The sequence below is a fragment of the Loxodonta africana genome, chromosome 1 (assembly GCF_030014295.1).
Source record: "Loxodonta africana isolate mLoxAfr1 chromosome 1, mLoxAfr1.hap2, whole genome shotgun sequence".
Classification (NCBI taxonomy): domain Eukaryota; kingdom Metazoa; phylum Chordata; class Mammalia; order Proboscidea; family Elephantidae; genus Loxodonta; species Loxodonta africana.
Window position 1 is genome coordinate 169,020,927 of NC_087342.1, and position 18,671 is coordinate 169,039,597.

The window sequence follows — 18,671 nt, forward strand, 5'->3', positions numbered from 1 at the left end:
TTTGCTCTAGAAAACCAGAAACCAAATGTATTCCCGCAGGACACATTCATAAACAGTGACTGATTCTTTTCAACTCCTCTGAGTGTGTACTTCATTAACAGATGAGAAACAATACCCTGCTCTCCACAGGCAAAGAATAATACACTTAGATTCTTTAGAAGCATGACTGCTAATCTCTCTGAGTGTTATTTCCATTCTCAGGCTTGGACAAATTATTTTAAGGTTACTAAAAAAAAAAAAAACAAGGAGCCCTGGTGGTGCAATGGTTAAGTGCTTAACTGTTAACCAAAAGGTTGGCGGTTCAAACCCATTAGAGGCTCCATGGGAGAGAAGACCTGGTGATCCACTCCCATAAGGATTATAGCCTAGGAAACCCTATGGGAAAGTTCCACTTTGTCATATAGGGTCACTATGAGTCAGAATCGACTCAATGGCAACAGTAGGATATACAATTAACATTGGCAGTGGGAAGATGTAATGTGACTGAAATATCGGCTTTCTTACTTTAATTTATACTTGGATATTTGTTAGAAAATAGCTTCATAAAATACTCCCAAAACATACTCTGTGAATATGCATTCTACACTGAATACTGTCCTTGCCTGTAGGAATATCGTGTTGAGGGCAAAGTCTACCTTCAGATATATTTTAATTTATGAAGAGCACCTTGATCAGTATCATCCCTCCACCAAAAAAAAATCTGAATCTTCAAAAAAAATACAGAGTACAGACTAAGCATGTGCCATTTGAACACCTGACTCAGTCTGGAGTCACTGCTACTTGGAGTACAGTGAAGGACACAGAACTTGGGAGTCAGAATTCCCAACTTGGACAGTTACTAGCTCAGTGTCCTTGTACAAGTCACCCAAGTACTAGAATGGAAATTTCCCTAGTGAAAAACAATGAGTAGGAAGCACATTCTAAACACTCATTCATCTAGAAAGGCTGAAAAGTCATATCTCCTAATTAATACTCTAATAGCAGAATGTGATACACATATAACAGGGATTGGTTACTTTCAGAGTTTAGGGCCCAAGGGTCTGACCTCTATTCTGTCTTCTACATCAGAAGCGGTACCTCAGAGGAGGCTGTGTTCAAACTGCAGGTATCAGTGCTTAATATATTTTATCATATATTCTATTTTATAGATTCATCTGAGTCAGACCAGGTTAGCCCACTGCATATTCACACCATAATCTAATGATCCTTTGTGTCCTATCTGAGAAGGCTTGAGTGGGTAAGACCAAGGAAGGTGAGGTTTGAAAAAAACATCCTAGAATCACCAACCAGAGAGGACCGGTTAGGTGATCTCTAGGAAACAGATTTCAAAGTTGAAGGGTGAAAGAGAGAACTGGATTATTGAAGTCCCTTAAGGCCACAGGAGGTTCTAGACTTGAGATATCTCCTGAGGAACACAGTGCTTTAGCAAGGCTATTCTGGCAATAGAATGGAGGCAGGGAGACCAGCCGGGATGTTCCTGCTGTAATCTGAAATAAATATAAGGAGGTGGAAGAAGTGGGAGTTAGGAGGAATGAGCAACTCCAGGACAAACTGCAAAAAGAAAAAAGAAACAGAAGAACCTAAAAAATTACATACGTAAAGAGAAGGCAAAGTAACGTTGTAAAAAATGACCCCATGTAAATATTGTTTTATCTGACTATAGCTTGGGTTCTGATGCTATAAAAAAAACCCAGAAAACAAAAAACCAAGTCTCTTAAGAAAACTGCCTTTCCCTAGCAGTCTGGGAAAGGCTTTTTTCACGTCTCATGCCTGCTTCTCAGGGCCGTGCATTTGGGACTGCTGTACCAGATTATTACAATGTGCATGTCTGTCTGGAGCTAACCTTAGCCAACCCTCCAAAGTCCCACCTGTGTAGAATTAATCAGCTCAACCACTAAGTGGTTCCAGCCACCGGGGAAAACCTCATCGTGCTCCAAATTGCCCTGGCTGCCTGTTTTCTCCCAAGTGTGACTTAAGGTGCAAAAGTCCTAAATGGCTTGGGATCAAGATGTGTCATCAGCAGCACACGCCTCCATGGGAAACAAAGTCAGCCGGCATGCACCAGCCAGCTGTACTCACACATCAACAGCAGGAAGTTGGAGCTCAGTTATTTTTGGCCGCGGGGCTTTACTTACAATTTAGTGTCTCTGTTGTTTACTGCCGTACTATTAAGCATTCAACTTCAGAGAACGGTGCAAGACAGCTTCTGAGCTGATGTACATGTGTACGAATGTGTATACACACACACCTCTGACAGTTCTCCATTTTAAGATATCTAGTTTAAATTGATAGCCATTTTTACATGTGTACCCAAAGGCTTGAGTGTGGAAACCCTATTCTCTGGTCTTACATATCTAATTGCCTTAAGGAGAGTGAAAGGGAGAGATGAAAGCAAATGAACGAGAGAAGACAAAGGAGACTTACAAAGCATTACAGTAACAGGTTAGAGCTTGCCCAGAAGCTGCCTTGGAGGTACAGAACTAGGAATACACTTTGCTTTTCCAACTTCACAGCCACAGTCATGAATAATATTTCACTGCTTGGCACAGAACTCATCATTTTACACTAGGACAACAAACTCTTTCTTTCCCAAGTAATGATGAGCTTGTTCCTGGAATAAATGGTCACATGGGGTCATTGAGAGAGGTTTATAGGCCTTTGGGGACTTGGGCTTTTATCAAAAGCAGGCGAGTCACCTCCCCTCTCTTCTCATTGTCCTTTATCCAATAAAAATCCAGAATTATTTGGCAAATAAAGAGAGTCAAATATTTAAATACATCCTTTTGTAACTAATTCCCTACACAGCAATTTCCAGTTTCATGGGTTATGAAACAGACTTGTGTGCAAGTTTCCTCTCAAATCAAACAGAAGACAACTGTACTCACTGGAATCACCAAATTCATTTACAATTTCTTCGAGGCCTTGAAAATGTCATTTTCTGAAACAGGTGAGGGGCCATTGTCCCTATTTTAATGATTTAAGCTATGATATTTTCCAGAGTGAAATTTCTGGAACCAGCGTAAAGTTGAGGAAATAAACTGAGGACCCCACAGCAGCGGGTTGAGAATGACTATCTGAAGGAAACTGATTCTTCTTGGTGCCAGTCCACTGACACTGCTGTGCTCCAGGCCCCTGGAGAATGGGCTGAGGTACAGGGCAGCCTGACTCGGGGTTCTCAAAGTTCCGGTTCCTGAGCCCTGGCCCTGGGTGTGGCGTTCACTTGTGGGCACTTTTCTTAATCCCTGTGGAGCCTCTGAAACATACTTGGGAAAGTAAAGCTTGCTAAGTTTTCTAGATATACTATCACATCTACTTACAGAATGTCTTTCTTTTGGCTTTAATAATCCTGACAGCGACCTGTCACAGGATAAGATTCTATTTGGGTTGTCTGCTCTGTGGCTCCAAAGAAAAGTGGGTGAGGCATCACTGTCATCTGGCCAAATCCCTGGTGGAGGACAGACCCACTTTAGCACCTGCCTAACTCTTTCATAAGAGTGCTTTATTTTCCAGTGACCAAACTACTGCAACAAAACCAGGTGGGACGAAAAGCGCTATAGAGCTCAACAAATGAACAAGGGAAGTGCAGAAATTTTTTCTGTCAGATGGCTTTTAGGACAAAGTCTGCCTGGTCAACTACAAACTGCCAGCTGAGCCATACTCTGGGGACAAGTCAGAGTATGTATATGCCTCTGACTATAAACAGTGCAGTCGAATGGAGAAGGAGAACAACAAACAACAAAGCAGATTAATCTGACCAACTTAAAAAAAAAAAGGAAAAATGAGGACATTCATTTTGGGAAAAATTTAAATACCATGAAACTTAAAAATCACAACTCATAAGCATTTTTCCCTTTTCTACTAGAATCAAGTAATAGACACATTTTTTTCTAAATGACATTAGGCTATGTTTTTAGAATTATATTTTATTTCAGTTTAACAGCAGAAGATATAACAACAGGTTTATTCTCAGTTTGTTCTAGAAACCATATTTTTAAGTGTCATATTGTGGCTAGAGATTTTATTTTATGCTTTTAATTACCAGCATTGTGTGTGTCCTTGCATATATAGCCCAAAAAAGACAAACGCTGAATCTAACATTATACGTGTTTATACTTTTTTTTAATCAACTCAGAACACCAGTTGTTTTGTCCCCAGAAGAACAGATACTCACCACATAAGATTAATGAGAGTGTGGTTCTCAGGCTTTTACGTTTCTTTGTTCTGAGCATCTGTTTTACTGTTTTATTCCCATTAAATATTTTTGGCTGTAATACATCATACGTGATTTTCAATAACCCAGCATTATAGTCCAGTTTTGCCAAAGAAACCCAAACATCTGATTTTTAAAGTAAGTGATGATGATCAAATGACTCTCACCTGGAGATAAAAAGGAAGTAAACTGATAGAAGATTTCAGTGTCCTTCTTCTGACCACTGTATCCCACAATGCTTCCGACCTCGAGTGGAAAGGTCTTGAGGAGGGCACCAGTGGCTAGGTCGTGAAGCTGCAGAATGTTCTTCACGTCGTGGAGGTAGCATAAGACCAAAAAGTTGGACCTGACGCAAGCTACCCATTCTGAAAAGAAGAGATGTAGCGATAAAGCCTAATGGGGTTTTGAAAGTTGGAGAAAAAAACATTTGTTTCATTAAACAGTAATCTTGAGCAACAGCCATACACTGAGCTATGGCAGAAATGATACTTCCAAGGTGATTTATATTGGCTTCAATCATCCATCTAGTTTTCAGCAAATTCCTTTAATAAATTCTTGTTCCTGTCAGGTACAGAGGAAACAAAGTATTTTCTACCTTGGGCCAGTGGCTTTTGATGATCTAGATGACGTGTAATACAAATAACCCTGCCTACTTATCTTGTATCCAGTACTATACTACAGGGGATAAAAGGAAGAAAATATCAAAAAACAAAAACAAATCATAATCTATGTCTGTCAGGGCTGATTACACAAAATGTATTAAGCACTTGGAATGTACCAGATACCCTGCAAGGTGCTAGGGAGACAAGAAAGAGGATAATGTCATCTCTGCCCTTGAGACAAGATCATATGAAAATAAGAGTAGTAAAATATAAACAGAGGTTGGTAATGATTGGTGGGGGATCCAAAGCAAGTGAGAGCCCTTCAGCAAGTGCTGAGTTGTACCTCTTGTGTAGGAGTGGGACATGGGGAAGGGGGTTGTCAGGAACAGGCCAGTTCTCCGGGAGCCGATCTGGTGGGAAGACAGGTGACTCAAGGAATGAAAGCCAGAGATAGAAGTAGGGAGAGAATGAATGAACAAACAGACTGGTAAAGAAGACAAGTAAGAGATCAATTTTCAAGAAGAAGAAAAAAGTTGTTCAGGTGAGGGGCAAATGGTGATGCTGGTGGTGGTCTGATGGGAGATTTGGTAAGCCAAGAAGAGTTTAGTTCTAACTTAGCCATTACTAAGAAGCTAAGAAGGCTGACATAAATAAAGATGATATTAATGAAGCATGTGTGTATCTGACCGCTGAATGCAGAACAATGGAGGGGAGACCAATAAGAACACTACCACAATAAACCAGGTTGAACATCAAATCAAGCTGGGAATAAAGCCTAGACGGAAAAGAAAAGGCATGAAAGGTATTTCCCAAAAGAACTGGTTGACTGTGGGGAGAGCAAGGCAGAGAAATAAGTCCTCCTCAACTCCCAGGATCTCACCTGCAAAAATGGTACTGTTGGTGACAGAGCTGGAGAGTGTAGGTGAGTGAGGTGAAAGAGAAAGAAGAAAACAGAAGGGCACAATCCATTCCCTTATAGAGAAGACAAGCCTGAGGTAAAGACTGGCCTTGCAGAGAGACACATGTTGTGGCATATGGATGTAAAGGCAGGGCTGCAGGTAACAACTCAAACATGCTAGAAAGACAAGCCTTTCTTGAGTTTCGTGGTTGGGAGGAGCTGTATGTATGTGTTGGAGGTTCTTATTTTTATAACACAAGAAATTAGGACTTCATGCTAATAATGTCAACTACCAACATGAACAGAAGACATCAGCCAGCAGGAACTTGGAGGATCACCAGGGGCTTAAATCTCCTTGGCTTGTATAGATTACCACAGCAAACTTCTCCTTAAGTAAGGATACAAAGAACTCTTACACCAAAAAGTAATTTGCTCATTATCCAATACATTTTTTTTTAAAGCAACTCAATCAAGCAATATATTTCATCTGACTTAATGTTTTAAAGTAAGAAAGTATGTAAAAAATTGCAGTAAATTACTTCTGTCAAAGGATAATCAATCTGTGTTAACTGTAAGAACGTCAGGATTATAAAACAGACAAAGTGAATAAGAAAAGGACAAGGTGATTTGTAGGCTGTCATTAATACAAGCGCTGACTTTATAGCTATACTTTATGACTCATCCCTAGTTTTTATTCTCAGTAGGGCATTCTGCAATAATGATATATAGCAAATTCAACTGTGCATCTCTTAAATTGATGAGTTCTAGTGAATATTGAAGGTTTCCCCTTTCCATTCTGAAGAACTTATAACCTTTCAGAAAGAAGGTTATAAAAATATATCACCCCCCCAAAAAAAATCTCTAAGCATCTATTTGCATTTCATTAGATCTACATGTGAGGTAGGATGCACCCTAAGGCATAGGTAAAATTGTTTTTGGCTTTAAAAGGCAGAAAATTCACATTGCCTTAGGAAATATTTGCAGTATCCTCAATAGCTTCCTATAAGAGAAACACCATTCCAATCTAACTTAAGCCTGAAAAATACCCAGGGCATCCTACACAAGCACTCATGCTACCAAAGTCTCATTTGGACACACCAATGCACAAGGTCAAAACATGTGAAGTTAAGTGCTGAAGAAGCACGTGGTAATTGCTGGCTATTACTACCCTTAGAAGCAAGAATGGCAAGAGTCTCACTTACTTTGGACACATCATTAGGAAGAACCAATCACTAGAAAATGACAACATGGTTGGTAAGTACAGGGTGAGCAAAAATGAGGAAAACTTCCTCAATGAGATGGACTGACACAGTGGCTGTAATAAGGGGCTCAAATATACTGATTGTGAGGATGATGCAGGACCAGACAGCAATTTCTTATACATAACGTTGCCATGAATAGGAGCTGATTCGACAACAACTAATAAATAACTACCGTTACCTTTGGGAGCGATGGTCCTCCCTCAGTTTTGTAGCCATGAGGCTACCAAAATGACTACCAAACAGATTCCTCACATGAAGGTGTTGAAAGAAATGGCCAAAAACCCATTCCATGACTTGTGGATCTTTTATCCAGATATAAACAGGGGTCAGAAAGTGAATGGAAGGTTTTGAGGAGACAAGTAAAGAGATTTCCTTAGAAAGAGCCCTGGCCAAGCTGTAAGGTCCCTTTCTCGTTGCAGAGAGTGTGACAGTGTCATTACCTTCTAACTCCAGCCTGAGACAGAGCAGTGATGCCTGATCCAAACCTGAGGAGTTAAGGGGGCTGTGACTGGAACATCCAGAAGGCAAGGGAAGCGCTAACTGCTTTAGAGGCAGAGCCAGGGATGGGCTGCTGCCTCAGGTTGCAGATTTGGGTTTTGCTGGAAAGAACAGGCATGTGGTTGTCTTGGGTCCTGTCCAACAGGATTGCCTGAAGGGGGTCACAGACCCCATGCAGTACAACTGATTACTTTTGTGTGTGGCCTTTCTAGCCATGGTCTTCTAATTCCCACCCAGATAACTGGGTGGGACTGCAAAAGGGTAACTGAGGCCCACCAAGGGGATGGGTCAGTTTTGCTTTAAAAGAGAGCTAACTCCAGAGCAGAGAGGAGGGTTCTATCATGGCCAAGGAAGAACAGCCAGGAGTAGAAAGCGCATCCTTTGGACCCAGGATCCCTGCGCTGAGAAGCTCCTGGAAGTAGGAGACAGAGAGAGAGCCAGAGACAGAGAGACAAAAACAGAGACAGACAGAGAAGAGAGAGAGAGAGACAGCTGTAGCCTTGAAGACTGTGAGAAGCAAAAGAGACCCAGCAGCAGGAGATGGCGTGGCAGGCTTCCCAGCCCATGGAGAGAGAAAGCTGAGTGCCTTTGAGCAGAGGCTAAGGGCCACGGAGAGGCGTGCCTATGAACACAGCTTGGGAGAGGCTGTCCTGATGGAAGAACTGTACCTTGAGTATTCCTGAGCCTGAACTGTATCTGTTACTTCCCTAATAAACCTCACAATCGTGACTACGGTCTGTGAGTTCTGTGTGGCCATTGCAATGAATTATCAAACCCAGCAGAGAAGTAAAGAGTGCTATGTAAGGGATGGTCAGTGTCAGAATTAGTAAAGATGGTGATGAGAGGAGTCTGGCCTAGCCTCTACCTCATGCGGGTCAGCCTTGTGCTACTGATCTGGGTTTTCCTTCCCCCTTCTGGGGTTGGAGGAGGTCAGACACTGTTCCCATGCCGTTTTACAGTTGGCGACAGAAATGGGATTCTTTGCAATGACTCCAGACTCATGGAAGCAGGGAACTTTGTAAGAGAAAGAAAGGGGGAGGTTGGAAAGTAAAATTTTTGGTTAGTGGATGGTTGCTTTGGTTGTTGTTACCTGTAATGGCTGAAAAGCTGCACCTGGAGTGGTCTGAATAGAAATGGGATTCTTTGCAATGACTCCAGACTCATGGAAGCAGGGAACTTTGTAAGAGAAAGAAAGGGGGAGGTTGGAAAGTAAAATTTTTGGTTAGTGGATGGTTGCTTTGGTTGTTGTTACCTGTAATGGCTGAAAAGCTGCACCTGGAGTGGTCTGAGGCAAAAGCCAGGCCAGATAAGCAGGACAATGGATAGGGGCCAGGGTCTTCTAGTTCCACCCAGCCAGAGGCCCAAGGCCTTATGCAAATGAATGGTAAGATAGTCAAGGGGTAAAGAGGATGAAACTGAAATGTTTTAAAAGGGTTATGTGGTTAGGATTATGTGTTTAATTGAATGTACTATGCATCTGAATATGTCTCCTACCTAGTGGTTATAAAGACCTAAATGTATGGTAGAAATGAATACTGGGTATTACACATTACAAAGCGTGTAACTCCACCTTTAGCCAATACTTGATTGGATAAGCTAAAAGGGGAATGAGGATTTGCCTGAGGGAAGCACAGGCTGTTTGAACGCAGTAGCTCTTGTATAGACTGGGGGCCTTAGGTCAAAAATATGAGCCCCAACCAGAACTGCTGAGAGAATGCAAGATTTGCATCTGCAGGAAGAACTTACAGGAAGAAAGTAGCTGTTTCGCTTTTTGAATTTTGAGCAAGTGGTTTGCCGTTGAATGTATAGAGGCAGGAAAAGCGAGTGCCCCTGGGAAGGAACCCTCTTCTAGGACTGTAAATTAAAGGGAATCAGCAAGTAGACAACTGGGTCTGCTCACCTGTAGTGACCACCTGGGTCCACTCATGAGTGCAGCAATGAAGAGAAGGGCTGAGTTTGGACATGTTCCATTGGTACCTGTTGACCCAGCCCACGAGGGCTAGGGATGAGAGTGAGAGGAAGGGCTGGCTGGTCAGAAGTGAAGGGAGTTGTGTGTGGGCTCCTAAGTTTATGGGTAGAACCCGTTGACCTAGCCCAAGGAGGCTACGAACAGAGTGTGTGAAGGGGCTGTCTGAAGTGCTGGGATGTGCATGTGAACTCTCGAACCTAAGGCTGCTACCCATGGTGACCTCGCTTGGATGGCTAAGGATAAGCTGACCAGAAAATGACCAAATGAAGAGAAAGATGTTTGACACCATGGGCTGGTATAGGTTGCTACAATTTGATGGTGTGCTCTGGACTGGACTTTGCTTATGGTTGTAGATGCTTAAAGTTCCAACTGGAACAGAAGGTTCTTCAAGACTAAGGAACATGTTTTTCTCCTCAGAGCACTGGTTTGATAGGGGTGGGCAATTTAAACATTGGCTGTCTAAAACAGGGAGAGATAAAGGCATGAAGTGACTGGCTTGCACGCTTTCATGAGTTGTGCTTACATTAAATGAGGGGGACAAGGAAAAACCCCACTGAAGTTTCCTTTTTCCTAATGGGTCTGGGAAGAGAGGGTGGGGGGAGATGTTGATAGGATTATATGATTCTGTTGTGAGTGTTGATTATTAACAGGGTTAACTGTGATTGTAAAAACTGTAACTGTAGAAGCTGTAAATGTAAAATGGTGGACCAAGGGGGAGGCACTGCTGGACTCCAGTACCGTGGCTGAACCTGAAGTACTTAAAGGTTTTGCTATGCTGATGCCTCGTGAGGCTCAGAGCAAGGGTATAATCTTCTCTCAGTTAATTTTATGAGAGGCCAGAAAAGGTGAAGCCAAGATGACTTTTGGAGAACCTGATCAGTTCAGATGAACGCCTGTGGCACACCTGAATGGCTGGTACCTGAGTAACCTCACCCTGTGTGACTCTTTGCTCTATTGAAAGACTAATTGTTAATGAATGTTTTGGACTGGTAAAATGATTGGGAGGGGTAAGTTATCCTCCAAATATGAAAGAACCATGGCTAGAAAAGCTAGGGAGCGGCCTGTAGTGCAACTGATTACTTATGTGTGTGACCTTTCTAGCCATGGTCTTGTAACTCCCACACAGGTTATTGGGCGGGACTGTGTGATTGTGGCCCACCAAGGGGCTTATTAGTTTTTCCTTAAAAGAAAGCCAACTCCAGAGCAGAGAGGAGGGTTCTACCATGGCCAAGGAAGAACAGCCAGGAGTTGAGAGTGCATCCTTTGGGCCTGGAATCCCTGCGCTGAGAAGTTCCTGGAAGCAGGAGACCATGTGAGAGAGAGAGCTGTAACCTTGACGATTGCAAGAAGCGGTGGCAGGAGAGACCCAACAGCAGAGACGCAGCAGCAGGAGATGGTGTGGTAGGCTTCCCAGCCCATGGAGCAAGAAAAATGAGTGGCTTTGGGCAGAGGCTGAGGGCCAGGGAGAGGAGTGCCTGTGAACACAGCTCAGGAGAGGCTTCCTGATGGAAGGACTGACTACCCTCAGTGTTTCTGAGCCTGAATTGTAACTGTTACTTCCCTAATAAAACCCATAATTGTGAGTATGGTCTGTGAGTTCTGTGTGGCCACTACAATGAATTATCGAACTCTGCGAGGGACAGTTGGAGTCAGAATTAGTAAAGATGGCAGGGGAAGGAGGCTTGCCTGGCCTCCACCTCATGGGAGTCAGCCTTGCACCATTGATCTTGGTTCTCCTTCCCCCTTGTGGGGCTGAAGGAGGTCAGACACTGCCCCTAAGTTGTTTTTACACCCCAGTACATAAGAGGGTAGAGAGATGCAGGCAGATGCCAAGGGGCTGAGGAGTGTCTCAAGCAAACTCTTCCTCCAGGGCCATGCAGAAAAAAAGGGCACAGCAGTAAGCACACTCTGAGAGCATCAGCTAAGATCATTTGCCATCCTCCCACGCCCCAGCAATGCCTGGGTTAAATGTCTTTGAGGCACAAAAAACACAAAGCTACAAGCTGGGGGAGAAATCTTCCCTCACTTTTCCAGCACCTGGATCTGGATATGCCTAACTCCCACACCTGGATTTTAACTAAGCATCCCATATAGTTTCACTGGAAAACACATTTAAGGACTGCTTTATCTGAGACAGGGTCACATTGCAGCAAGCAAAAGGGAATATTTTCCTGATTATATACCATAAACCTCTGCATTTTTGGATAGTTGTAGATTTTAACCCATCACCAGAAGTCTACCTCCAACAAGTCAACTCTTCATTGGCCTGAAGGTTAAACTCTCCTTTTGTGTAAAAACACCCCTAGCAAAATCAGTGAGTCTTATTCTAATCAAATCCAGCTTTAGGCAATAAATAATTTATAAAGCAGCACGCCATTTTTTTGAAAATCAGAGAAAATGAATAACCAAAACCAAACCCAGTTCCATCGAGTCGATTCCGACTCATAGTGACCCTACAGAACAGAGTAGAACTGCCCAATAGAGTTTCCAAGGAGCACCTGGCAGATTCAAACTGCAGACCTCTTGGTTAGCAGCCGTAGCACTTAACCACTACACCACCAGGGTTTCCAAAACGAATAAAAGGGAACTTAAAGGCACTCTGAAACATGACTGTTTCGGAAGTGAAGCTCTCAAGAGGTAACGTAGTTCAGTGCACACAGCGGCAATTGCAAAGAGTTTCAATTAATTCTAACAATAGTCTATTCTCTTTTCTAATAAGAGGAAGGCAAATCCACCTTAAGATATACAATACGTATAATGTAAACAGCTAAAGGTTATTCACATTGTTAAAGGTGTGGGTTCTGAATCTGAATGGTTTAAAAAATTGAATGTCATTATCAGCAGACAATAGCTACACAAAGATGACTGATACTTTTTAAAAAGCAGTACCTTTGAAAGTCTAAATTCATACCTTCACAGTTTTTATGAAGACCCTGTATTTCTACATGGTATCATACTAAGCTACAAAGATGTCATACAGTAAATGCTTGGTTGCACTATTCAAACACTTCATTCCTATGATTACAGGTTCAATGCTCCTGATCTTGTAACTGGTCATCACAGAACGAGAGATGTGCCAACTTCTTGACCTTCTCACTAAAACCAAAAGCACAGTTGTCGAGTAGCATGCAATCTTACCTAGGACATCCTTCTCGTGCTCAGGAACAAGCACTTTCCACTTAGACTCGTCAGGATCCATGAAGTCTATGTTGATCAGGCGGTAGTTGGGAGAATGGCGATTTGTCTTGAACGTGAACACGGTCCCCTCGTTGGTTACATAGTCATATTCTCCCTCAAAGTTGTCTATCAGCTTTACCCACTTCAGAATTCCTGGTAAAGAGATCAAGCATTCCTATCACCTCTCCAATGTTTAAAGATGGTGCTGGTTGGGGAGGGGGTGGTAGGAGATAGGATCTTGTCTATCTATAGACCACAAAGTAGAGACACTATTTGGAAGATCTGAGGACAAGTTGTGGGTGAATTAAATATTAAAAAAAAAAAATGCAAAGGAGTCCCTGAGAAACCTGGCAATGAGTAGGGAGTGAAGGATCTCTTCCTCTAGCCCATTACCCCAAGTATGTGGTAAATCCTCTCCCACCTGAGCATGCATAAATATGAGCACTTCTCTCCACTTCCACCACCATCTCACCATACTATGTTTTCACTGTTTCCCTCCTGGTCTACAGCAGTGGTTCTCAACCAGGGGTGACTTGCTCCCCTGGGGACATTTGGCAATGGCTGGAGACATATTTGGTTCTCATAATGGGGTGAGGGGTGCTACTGGCATCTAGTGGTACAGGCCAGGGATGCTCCTAAACATCCTACAATGCACAGGACAGCCTCTAACAACAAAGAACTACCCAGTCAAAATGTCAACAGTGCCATGGCTGACAGACATTACTGGTCTATACCTAACATTCGCACTGCCACTCTTGATTGTCATGGTAGAGCAGCCACCACAATGTTTTAACATCCTAAATCAGTTCACATTAGCACCCTTCTCAGAAACCTTCAATGGCTTCGCCATTACACTTCGAACAAAATCCAAATTCCTTTTCACGGCCTCATCTTCCGGATTGTTGCAGTCCTTGCCCACTTAGCCAACCTGGGCTGGTTCCAACTCTCCCTCACCCCATCCTTGAGTAGCACTGGCCTTTCTCCGATTTCTTAGAATGTGCTTCAGGGCTTTCACAGAGGCTGGTTCCTCTGCCCAGCTCACCCCCAAATGGTTAGCCACTTCTCATTGACACCCAGTTCATTTCCTCACAACACTTTTCTCAAGATACAATTATGTACTTATTAGTTTGGTTAGTATTTGTCTTTATTCACCATTTCATACTCACTACCTAAACAGAGTGGCAGGTACTTCAAAGGTACAAAATAAAATTTGTGTTGAATGAAAGAAAAAACACATTCTAGCCCTTTAGTCCTAAGAAATACTCTGGAGATGGCTATCACTAAAAAAAAAAAATCTTAACTCACTAATGCCACTTTTAAATATTAAGTTTTTTAAAAAAAAAAACACTGGGAAGACATCTTTCTTCACAATGTATCCAGTATCAATGTTCAAAGAACATCTAGAAGGTTTTATAAACAACAAAGTTCTACGACTTCTAAAGTAATGGAAGGCAATGCTAGTCTCCAAACATCTTCTACTTTCAATTTCACAGTGAAATTGCTACATTAATTTGGATAGTTCATTTGTATTCCTTGAATCTTTCAAAGCCAATTTACATTCATTATCTCATACATCTTCACAGCATCTTTATGTAATTTGTTATTGAATTAAATTTATCAGGGAAAATATAATCCCATGGTAGAGAGTTTTGTGGTCAGGTACATCTAACTAAAACCCCAGCCCCACTCCTCTTGAGCTGTGTGACCTTGGGCAATCTCTTATTCTCCTTCAGCTTCATTTTCTCGACTGTAAACAAGGAATAGTAAGCAAATGTGAAAATTATTATAAAGTGGCTACTACTACCTAGCCCACAACAAAAACTCTACATATAATACAATCAGTGGTTAGAATTAAAACTAACAATAAGATAAGCAGTTAAAAAAGTCAATGACTTTCCTACATGCCAGCAATACCCAGTTAGAAAATATGGAAAAACAAAACAAAAAGCCTTATTCACGATAGAAGCAAAAGTAATAACATGCTTTGGAATGCACTTAATATGGAATTTGGAGTCTATATAAAGAATGCTCATTTTTTTTTTTTTTTAAGAAACCTAAAAATACCGAGTAACAAGAAATGCATACTATATCCCTAGATAGGAAAACTGAGTATTTCAAAAATGTAAAAATAATCCCAGAGGAAATCTAAAATTTACACAATTCCAATCAAAATCCAAATGAGAATTCTGGGGACTTTGACAACATCATTCTAAAGCTCATTTGGAAGAATAAACACATAAGGACAGTGAATACATTTTTTGACAAAAGAAGGGGGCAGGAACTTCTACGATGCTCTGAACAAGCTCCTGTTCCTCCTGAAGTTAGTCACTGATTTTCACAGGTACCACTTCCTTGCTTTTTGGTATTGTTTCTGCTTTTATATGCATCCATAAATACTATAGACTAGTTTCGTCTACTTTTTTAACTTTATATGTAATAAATCATACAACACAATTTTTTTGTATCTTACTTCTCTCACTTGATGTTGTTTTTGAGATTATTTACCCTCTGGTTATTGTTACTATTTTCTAGCTAAATCCTATTGTGCCCAAAGAACATACTCTGTATGATTTCATTCCTTCTAAATTTAAGCTGAGCTTGATGGCCTAGTTTAAAAAAAAAAAAAAAAAAATCCTTTAAAACTGGTCCTGTGTGTGACTGAAAAGGATACGTACTCTGTAGCCATTGGGTGGGATATGCTAAATTTGTCTATTAGGTCATATGTTAATCATATTGTTCAGTCTACATCTTTACTAATTTTTTTGGCCACTTGGTCTACCTGTCACAGAAAGGTATATTAAAATGTTCTATAATTGTGGATTTGTCTATTTTTACTTGTATTTCTGTTAATTTTTGATTCATGTATTTTGAAACCATACTAGTAGATATGTAAATTTAGAATTGTTATTTGCAAATAAAGCTAAACTTTATGATTAAGAAGTTTTATCTCTAGTAATGTTTTTTTGCTTTAAAGTCTACTTTGATATTAAGACAGCTGTACTATTTTTGGAAATCCTGGTGGTGTAGTGGTTAAGTGCTACAGCTGCTACCCAAGAGGTCAGCAGTTCGAATCCGCCAGGCGCTCCTTGGAAACTCTATGGGGCAGTTCTACTCTGTCCTGTAGGGTTGCTGTGAGTTGGAATCGACTCGATGGCAGTGGGTTTGGTTTATGTCATTTTCATTGTGATATCTTGAATCAATTCCATTTTCCATTGTGATATTGTAGACCGATTCACTTCCTCATTAGCTCTGTGAAGTCTTCCAATGGATGTTTTCCCCTCAGCTTTTCTAGTGGTCTTCTGCAGAACACTTGGTCCCAATTATGTAGTTTATAACTTCTGAAAAGAGTTTGCTCTTCTCCATGTCTCTTAACCTCTCTTATGTTTTCCATCTCTTGAGGCAGCATTCTAAGTAATTTCCTTGTATCTATATTCTATTCATTAATTCTCTCTTTAACTATGTCTGGAAACCCTGGTGGTCTAGTGGTTAAGTGCTACAGCTGCTAACCAAAAGGTTGGCAGTTCGAATCCACCAGGTGCTGCTTGCAAACTCTATGGTGCAGTTCTACTCTGCCTTATAGGGTCACTATGAGTCAGAATCGACTCTACGGCCGACAGGTTTGGTTTCGGGTTTTAACTTTAATCTAAAAACTAAACTTTTAATGTTAGTGGTTACGGGTTTGATTTCTAGAAGTTCTACTTAGTCCTTTTCCAAATCTATTTGATTATTCTTTATACCATCTTGTTTCTTGCATATGTTTTCAAGCTTCTCATTTACTTTTGTTTTTTCAAGCTATATCACACTAATAAGGAGCCCTAGTGGAGCAATGGTTAACCCTTGGCTGCTAACCAAAAGGTTAACAGCTTGAACCAACCAGTGGCTCTGCAGAGGTTAAGACCTGGCGATCTGCTCCTGTAAAGATTACAAAAAAAAACCAAACCCAGTGCCGTCGATTCTGACTCATAATGACCCTACGGGACAGAGTAGAACTGCCCCATAGAGTTTCCAAGGAGCACCTGGCGGATTTGAACTGCCGACCCTTTGGTTAGCAGCTGTAGCACTTAACCAGTACGCCACCAGCATTTCCCCTGTAAAGATTACAGCCTAGAAAACCCTCTGAGCCAGCTCTACTCTGTCACATGGGGTTGCCATGAATCGATCTGGCTTGATGGCACCTAACAACAATTATACTAATCCTTTATTTTAAAAAAGGTATTAAAGATATTTATTTTACATTCCCAAAACCAAACCAAACATGTTGCCATCAAGTCGATTCCAACTCATAGCGACCCTATAGGACAAAGTAGAACTGCCCCATAGGGTTTCCAAGGAGTGCTTGGTAGATCCGAACTGCCGGCCTTTTGGTTAGTGGCTAAGGCACTCAACCACTACACCACCAGGGTTTCCTATTTTACATTAAGAGTATGATAATTATATTTGCTGGCTGGTGTTTGTGCTAGCTCTATTTCTCAAGCTTGTGAATTTCTTTGTCTGCTTTATGATTTTTTTGACCGAATTGCTAATTTCCCTTGAAACATCTGTGGGAATTTTTGAAGCCTGGGTTGAATTTGTACTCTTCCAGAGAGGATTTGTATTTGCTTCTGTTTGCTTCTTGAGATGCAACCAACCTAGTAGCAGCTTAAATTAAAATCTTGGCAAAAGGACTTCTGGACCTGCTAGGTACAATCAATTCAACCCGCACCCATGTGAAGTTCAGCTTTTCTCACATTTTAGGAGCAGAATTCATGTGCTGCCTTCCCTCAACCCCAACTAGTGCCAAGGTAGACAGGTGGGTTTCCTTGCTGTACCCTCCTCCTACATGTCCCACCCACCCCCCTACCCCCACTGGCAGGTTTATTTCTCCATCACCCTTACACTGAGGGCATCTCTCATTAGACTCTCTTCCTTGGAAGACTCCAGGCTTTATCTAATACCCCCTTTAATGGGCAGCCAGCAAAGGGAAGCCCAACCTCCAAGGTTCAGCAGAAATATTCAGGGACAATCCAATTTACATCTCAGGATTTCTGCATTCCTGCTTTCATTGTATCTTTGGCCTCTATGGTTTCCCTTCTGCCAGTTTAGCAATTTATTTACAATGATGCTTTATAAGCTTTTTATAGCATTTCAGTTGTTTCAACTGGGAAGCTAAGCAGAGTATATAAAGTACCAAACTCTCAGGAACAGATGTCCTTACAATTAATTTTTACAAAAGGTTAAACTCTGCATCTGAATTACAATGATGCTAATTTCAGTGACAAATAGCTAACCCCAAAAGATTAGTCAGCAGGTGACCCACCCCAAGGTAACTGCACCTCAGTTTGCATAGACCAATAGTTCAAAAGGAAAACAAACAAACCATTACTTAAATAGACAACAAAATAAGCTTAAAAAAATTAGCTGGCAATGTAAAATTTGCAGGTAATTAGAAATAAAAATCAAAAAGGTACCTTTGTTTAAAATAAAAATGATAAAACAGAATTTTCTGGGCAATGACATTTGTAGACACAGAATCTTAGTTCAGTAAAATGTCAGATTCCTTAAATGTTCCCCTGACAATAAAGCATTTGTGACGTGAAACCTTTATTTCTCAGTGTAACCATCTCATGGTCTCTGCCTGAAAAGGTCCTGCAGCCAGTGGCATTTATTATGACTAAACAGTCACTCAAGTATCCATGAGAGCCAAAAAACAGTAGAAATTTCCTTCAGTACTACTGTACAATCAGGCGAGCCTGAAGATGTGGCATACTTATTTAAATAATCAAGCTCCAATGAACACAAAAACAACAAAATAGTTTGTGGTTGGTCATTATCTGTCACCAAACCTTCACCATAAGCACATATGGGGAGTCATAAGTCCATTCAGAATAAAGAATATGGCTGGATTTGTACAAATTCAGCTATATAATTTGAAAACCTGTTCAAAGTACAGGCTGTCCAAGGGCAGCACGTTTAAGTGGGGAATCTGTGAAATCCTTTTGCTCCCTAGAAACCCTTGCTGCTCTAGGCTCTGGCCAAGACATAACTCAGGAGAAAAGGTATTCCAGGTGAACAATGG

The 18,671-nt window shown here is 41.3% G+C and overlaps 1 protein-coding gene across 3 annotated transcripts in view; it reads right to left on the reverse strand.

The window, feature by feature from the left end:
• PREP (prolyl endopeptidase) overlaps positions 1–18,671 on the reverse strand; it is a 142,644-nt gene that overhangs the window by 50,965 nt on the left and 73,008 nt on the right. For all 3 annotated transcript variants that reach the window (XM_064289275.1, XM_064289276.1, XM_064289278.1), the window contains 2 exons: positions 12,578–12,769; positions 4,378–4,575 (listed from right to left, as the gene is read on the reverse strand). In XM_064289275.1, the coding sequence (XP_064145345.1) occupies positions 4,378–4,575; positions 12,578–12,769 (390 nt within the window). The remainder of the gene's footprint in view (positions 1–4,377; positions 4,576–12,577; positions 12,770–18,671) is intronic.